At 39.1% G+C, this 7,243-nt stretch overlaps 1 protein-coding gene across 1 annotated transcript; it reads right to left on the reverse strand.

The window, feature by feature from the left end:
- Window positions 1-5,047: 5,047 nt before the first annotated feature.
- Window positions 5,048-6,462, reverse strand: LOC127758096 (uncharacterized). Its single transcript, XM_052283726.1, has 2 exons — window positions 6,045-6,462; window positions 5,048-5,948 (listed from the first exon to the last, which is right to left on the reverse strand). Exons 1-2 carry the CDS (start codon window positions 6,415-6,417, stop codon window positions 5,395-5,397), a joined length of 927 nt encoding a protein of 308 aa, XP_052139686.1. The 5' UTR covers window positions 6,418-6,462; the 3' UTR covers window positions 5,048-5,394.
- Between the last annotated feature and the right edge of the window lie 781 nt (window positions 6,463-7,243).

Here is a 7,243-nt window from a genome sequence, read left to right on the forward strand (position 1 = left end):
AAACAAACCTTATAGTTTTTAAAGTTCTTCTTTGTCTTGTCAAATTCCCTTTTTATAGTTTTTAGGAGTTCCATTAGAATCAAAGCTAGAGTATGTCCACCTATTTGGATTTGTATTTTAGTGTATCCGTTTGATATAGTACTTGTTTTAATTTTATCCGGAATACTATTATCAAAATTAATTTATATCATCAAAGTCTAGTCGGTATAATCAAAAGTTCTAGATTTTTTCTTTTTCTCTGATTAACGTGGTAACTTCTAGCCTCAATAGTGAACGTGGTGTCTACTTTAAAAGTTATCTTAATAACATATAATAGATAAATAATTATTACATAGTTATATAAAAAGTAACATATCCTATGCACACAAGCTTCCCGTGCACACTAACTACCAAATTTTACGAAAAATTTTACAAAAAAAATTAGACATTTACCCCTAATAGTATTACACATGTCTGAAAAGTCTCATATTCAAATTCATTGTATTTTAGCCATAACAAGAAAAAAGATAAAATCCCGACAGTTTTAAAGGAAAAAATCTATCGGAATTTTGTCTTTCTTTTGTTACGGCTAAAATATAATGAATTTAAAGATAGGATTTCACATGTATGTGTAATTCTATTGGAAGTATGCGTCCAATTTTGTTTAGAATTTTCTTTGATATTTAATAGTTGGTGTGCACGTAGTGTGCCCGGGAAGCTTTTGTGCATAGGATATGTTCCCATATAAAAAAAATGAAGGATCAAACATAAATTTAAAAATCAATGACATTGTCATAAATTAAAAACCGGAGAGATCGAGTATATCATACTTTTCAAGCATATATAGATATTTTTTTTTCAAAAAAGATAACCAGCAACAAGTATTTAATTTAGTTAAGACGAGAGGGAGAAAGCTTTAGCCATAAATTAATTTTATTACTTGATTCATTTTTTTCACGTCTTAGTGGTCGTGCAAAAACAACTAAAGCCATAGTCCAAAAAGAAAAAAATTACAAAGTGACTATACAAACGTGCAAAACTAAATTTATTCTACACGTGTGAAGAATAAATCACTAATTTTGAACCAATTCTATACAGTATTTGGTGCGAGATTTTTTTTCCTCAAAATGCAAATCAGATCTGGCCTTGTTTAATGAGAAAGTTTAATTATGGAATCATAATCTATCGTACCAAAAATAAGGATAGCGCGCACCTAGATTGATAAAACAAATTTTCAGTGCTCTCGTATATCAATTTTCCAGAGCGAGTACGCTACTCATGAAGGATTTGCAGCGAGATCTAGCAATCGTATGTCACCTTTTTAACGTGTGCTCGCGGTTCTCGAAAAAAAAAAAGAAAAGAAAAACGTGTGCTCGCATATAGTTTATGAGCGTTTCGCATGGAGCGTGTATAGTTTCATCGACACGTTCCCCGGCCAGCCGTAGCATTACATTGACATGGCAAATGACAATTAATAAATTATGCCAAAAAAAAAGGAAAGTCAAGTTACAACTCAAGTCACATAAAGTATTAAATGTAGGAAAAAACCAATTACACAGAATCTGTGTGTAAATGACGAGACAAATCTTTTAAATCTAATTGTGCCATGATTTAACAATGTGGTGCTACAGTAGACATTTGCTAATAATGGATTAATTATGCTTAATAAATTCGTCTCGCAGTTTTCTAGCGAAATTTGTAATTTATTTTGTTATTAGACTACGTTTAATACTTTAAATGTGTGTCCGTATATCCTATGTAACAACCAAACCTAAAAATTTTACCCAACTAAATAAGGCCTAAGTACAGCGAATGTTTGATCGAAAGAGTGCGCAAGAGGAAACTTTTGTTTGTTACAGGGTGATGGTCGATTGTCAATACAGAGAGGGTGATCTTCGGCAGCGTTCAAGCCGACCTCCGTTAATACTAGGCTAGAAGCATCCCCAGGTGTATTAACTGGAAAATGACGCTTATAACATGAGAATTCACTGAGAAGTAAATTAGAGATGTAATTTTTCAAATAAAACACAATAAAGCTCCGAGTCTAAGTGAATTTTTAGCTGAGTTTTACCAAGTGTTTTGGAATGCCATTAAATCAGATTTGTTAGATTTATTCAAAGATTTTCATAGAGGAAGTTTGCCTCTTACTCACTCACTTTCGGTCCTACTATATTAATGCCTAAGTACAAGGAGGCTGTTAAGATTCAATAATATAGGTCTATATAGCTGAAGAGTTCTGGATAGTAAGAATGAATAAAGGGAATGAAAGTAAGCAGTAAATACGTATGTAAACTATTGTAGCAAGTAAGGGTATGAAATCATAGAAATCAAATAGGGACAAAAGGAAACACGAATTATATCACCAAAGTTCGGATACAAAGATCTTACGTCTCTACTGTGGGACTCTAAAGAGCTAGATCACTTTTGATCCTAAGCCTCACCAAGCTAGTAACTAGGATGAAGATATAGTCCCCGAACAACCTCCAAGGTGTAACACCATTTCCAAGCACCCACTAAGGTCCACACATGGACAACAACCACATACTTCCGGTGAAGCTTGTTATACCAAGTAACCTCCTAGAAACTAGTTCGGTTTTCACTCAATTATGTTTTCCCCTCCGAAGGTGAGCGAAAACCTTCATAAACTTTCTCGGAGTATCCACAACGACCGGATACTTGTGGGTGACACCTAATTGGCTAGGAGGAGAACCCCCCACAAATAACAAGCTCGATGATGAAGGTTGAACTTGATCCCAAGTGCTCAACTCAATTCTCACAAACTCTCTAGATCCAACCCATCTCTTCATCACAAGAATTTTGTTCATGAACCCAAGTGGAAAGATGTTAGAAACCCTAAGAAACTAGGTTTGGAAGGTGTAATAGCTACTTGCTCAAAGTAGGGTGGTGGGAGTTACGGCTCCATTGTTCCGTTTATTCTAGGAATAAGCTAGCCAAACATCCTATTTGTAAACGATAAATAATTGGCGATTTAAAAGTAAAGGCTAAAAAATAAACTACGATGAAGAATCCCAAAATCAACTCTATAAGGTTGAAAATTTAAATTTTGGCTTATAGGTATAAGTATAAGCAAAAAGATGAGGCACTTAAATACTCGCACCCACTCAGAACTAGTTGTTACTCACAAAATTCAAATACTAGAGACTCTAGTCCAGCCGAACCAGAGTATCCGGTGACACTTGCAACACTTCGGGAAAGAAAGACCGAAATCTATGGTTGTAACTATCAGAGTCTCAAGTTCAGCTCGAACTGCCAGTAGAGAAAGTGTTCCAAAGTCTTTAGCCTCGAGCACCGGACTCTCCTATCTAGCTTTTCAGATAAGCAGTGAAAGTCGACGGAGGTTCCGGTTGCCCGTTTTTCCTTGCGAGTGTGGTGCCATTTGTCTCTCTATAAGAATCAAGGAAGCATGGGTACTTGGAAACCAGCTTGATCCTTTAACACAAATCCTATAATACTATACAAGTGATCCCCATTTAGTGTAGTTATTACTAATTTTCTGAGCTGTGGTTAAGCCACGTCATCCCGTTGATTCACATCCGTTTGATTAAATCTCGATGGTCCTCTACGTCGTCAGCCGTTCCAATGTCAGGGCCGCTCGATTAAATCTTGATGGTCTAGTGTGTCGGCACTGAAGCGTCTGAGCAGCCAAGCGATCCTATGAGAACGCAGCCCACATCCACATGTGAAGCCCAAAAGTCCCAGCGTGTGCCAACTGCGGGCATGCGTGCCTCTCCCGTGACACAAGGGGTCGCCCCTCCCCCTATGAGGTCACACCTCCACCAGACCACCACATGCCTCCTTCGCCCCGAAAGTCCTAACAAGTAATCGATTGCTAGCTTTGTTTTTTATATATAGTATTTCTATACATAAATTTTTCTAACTTTGTTTTTTTTATTTTTTTAAAATTTTATGGTGTAGTAGGAACAGAAAAAGGGGGGAGAGGAGCGTGTAGCCGTGTAGTGGGATGGGGGGTGATCGCTGTGATCTCACGCCCATTAGCAAGCCCCTCGCCCATGCTTTGAGATTTGTAACAGATACGAGGGCGATAGAACGTACAAGACAATTTTTTTTCGGAATTGCTACCTAGTTGTTGACTGTTTTGTTTTCTACAATTTTTTGACTTTTTGGGCCTCAGACCATGCTTTGAGATTTGTAATAGGGGTGATGTGGAATAAAAATGTGACAATTTTTTTCCTACATTTTTTTGATATTTTGGGCCTCAGATCATGCTTTGAAATTTGTAATAGATACGAGGGCGATAGAACGTACAAGACATAATTTTTTTTTTGGAATTGCTACCTAGCTGTTGATAGTTTTGTTTTCTACAATTTTTTGATTTTTTGGGCCTTGGATCATGCTTTGAGATTTGTAATAGGGGTGACGTGGAATAAAAATGTGACAACTTTTTCCTACAATTTTTCAATTTTTTGGACCTCAGATCATGCTTTGAGATTTGTAATAGATACGAGGACGACAGAATGTACAAGACATAATTTTTTTTTCGGAATTGCTTCCTAGCAGTTGACAGTTTTTTTTCCTACAATTTTTCGATTTTTTGGGTCTCAGATCATGCTTTGAGATTTGTAATAGGGATGATGTGGACTACAATTTTTCGATTTTTTGGGCCTCAGATCATGCTTTGATATTTGTAATAGGATTTTTTGGGCCTCAGATCATGCTTTGAGATTTGTAATAGGGATGATGTGGAATAAAAATGGCATGTACGTGCGAATAGGGATTCGAACTGACAACCTGCATGTTACGAAAGCGTGCCTCTCCCATAGTGAGCTAACCCCATTTTTTACACTTATAATCAATCAAGTTTGATACTACCTTATCCCAAAATATAAGCATTTTTAGAGGTAGACACGGTTATTAAGAAAATAGGTAGAAATAATGATGAAGGGTTGTGATTGGTTGAGTAGTGAAGGTAGGTGGGAAAAGTGAATGATGGAGAGTTGTGATTGGTTGGGAAGAGAATGTTAGTAGATAAATTGTTATATTTTGGAACAAATCTTAAGGACTAAAAGTTGTTATATTTTGAGACGGAGGGAGTATATATACATATATATCGGTACACACTATTTATTACAATCTAATTTTACACTATAAGTATACAATGTAGTTACATTTGACAGAACTTCTTTCTCTTAAAATCTATCGAATGTTATATAGCTGGGTTTTATTTTGTTTTGTTGTCTATTTTACAGGAAGGTAAGTTGCGTATATACTATTTATTATTTTTGTCTCATATCCTTTGCAGCAAATGGGTTGTGCGGTGTTGACCCTTGCAGTTTGCTTCACGAGCATGTTTGTCATATCGTCTTTTTTTATCTTTCTTAATATCTTCTTTTTAATATCGTTCTTCATCTGACGCGGATGGTTGTCGAGAAGATCTTAGTCATTGTGCGCGGCAGCGTCGTTACGACGGATGTCCTGTCTGTTGTTGTTCCTGGTCTCCCTGTAAAGCGCCAAGACCATCGTGCACACGAATGACTGCATAATGACATGTAGCAGCGCTGCAACGAGCGAGAACCTCACCACGTCAGCGGTCGTGTCGTCATGTCGAGAAACCGCAGTAGTCACCGCATGGTGCTGATGATAGACGAGACGATATTTCAAGAGCAGGTGGTAGACGATTTCCAAGGCTGCGCGCACCAAAATAATCATGACACCGACAACGTACACGTTCTTGAGTTTTTGGCCTGCAAGCTCCCACGCCCTCTCGACTGCACTGAAGTAATGGACGTCTTCTTGCGAGATGACGACGGCGGTGAGCAGATACCCGTAGCCGAAGGCGGCATCGAATTTGCGGGAGAGGTCTTGGAAACCGTTTGCTTGCAGGGTTCCCAATACGAAGTTGCCCATGACCTCCCACACGACTATTGCAACGGCCACGCTCAGGCACTCCTTCAATAAGCTTCTAATTCCTCGTCTATGTTGCCCTCCTCCTGCACGCGTTCCAGGTTAATTAATTCTGTACATTGATCGATATATTGTTCAGTGTCTTATACTTTTAAAATTACGAGACAGGTGAGGTTGACAACCTTGAAGGAAGAACATAGCCTTAGAGAAGAGGAAAATTGCCATGACCGTAGACACATCCCATAAGAGCTCCCCTGCGACATCGAGTTCCCACAAAGACGACGCTAATTCCTTCCCCTCTCCACCACCGGCTGCTGCTGACTTGGTCGAATTCTCCTCTACCTCATAGAACGGGCGCAAGGCGTCGAGATTGACCGCCTGCTGGCTGGCCATCTTCACCCAAAGTATCATCAGTACGAAGTTGACGCAAAGCATCACGAACGCCACAAGTAGCAGCCGCCACCGCTTGCCTCGTGTCTCAGCGAACGCCTCGCGCACGATCCTCAGGGCTGTACGTGCGCCCGTCGGATCGCGCTCCCGACCGACCTCGTCCATGATGGCCAACTCGCTAGATCTCTTGGTCGGCCGGCCGACCGGAGACGTATAATATATATCGCACCGGCACCAGCAGATGCTGAGCAGATCGACTTGGCGCGGTGGCTGTGACAGTAGAGCGAAAGCCGCGAACACGAACTAAATAAGCAGATGCAGCAACGGATTTGATGACGAGGGTGTATGCATGCATCCAAATGCGCACGTAGCGTACGTATCTGTTTGTCCGAGCAAGCACGCTACTATATGTCATCGTTTAACAGGTGTGCCCATTGTTTATGAATTATGAGTATTTCGCATGAGAGTTAATTATTTTCTGTCCTCGAGTAGATATCATATTTTGTAGTGTGTACTTTGGGAGAGGGACAGATTAATTTGGTACCTACACTACTATACCTCTTGGCAGCTCTAAATGACCATCAAATCACCCATAGAAACCATATTCGGGAAAATGACGGAACAAGGAGAACCAATAAGTATCACATAAAATTGCCACTGGAAAGTACTCAATATATATCAGAGAATAGGATGGCGCAAGCACCACCAATTGATGTTATTACGTTTAAAATTAAGTTGCAAACTTAAGCACTCAACTATGAAATCATTCACGTTGGACTAAAAACATCCAGTGCTGTTACTATCAAAATATCGCCGGCTTAAATACAATCATTTTAAAGAGGAACAACGTATAGGGATATGCATGGTTTCACTTCATCAGAAATCTCTTAGGTAGAAGGACTTGATATCGAGATACTGAGTCACGGACAAATCGGAAATAGGCTGGAAAATACTATTTTTTCTGTCTATCTTGAGAGTGAGGTGAGCTCAA

Source organism: Oryza glaberrima, chromosome 12, assembly GCF_000147395.1.
Source record: "Oryza glaberrima chromosome 12, OglaRS2, whole genome shotgun sequence".
Classification (NCBI taxonomy): Eukaryota; Viridiplantae; Streptophyta; class Magnoliopsida; order Poales; family Poaceae; genus Oryza; species Oryza glaberrima.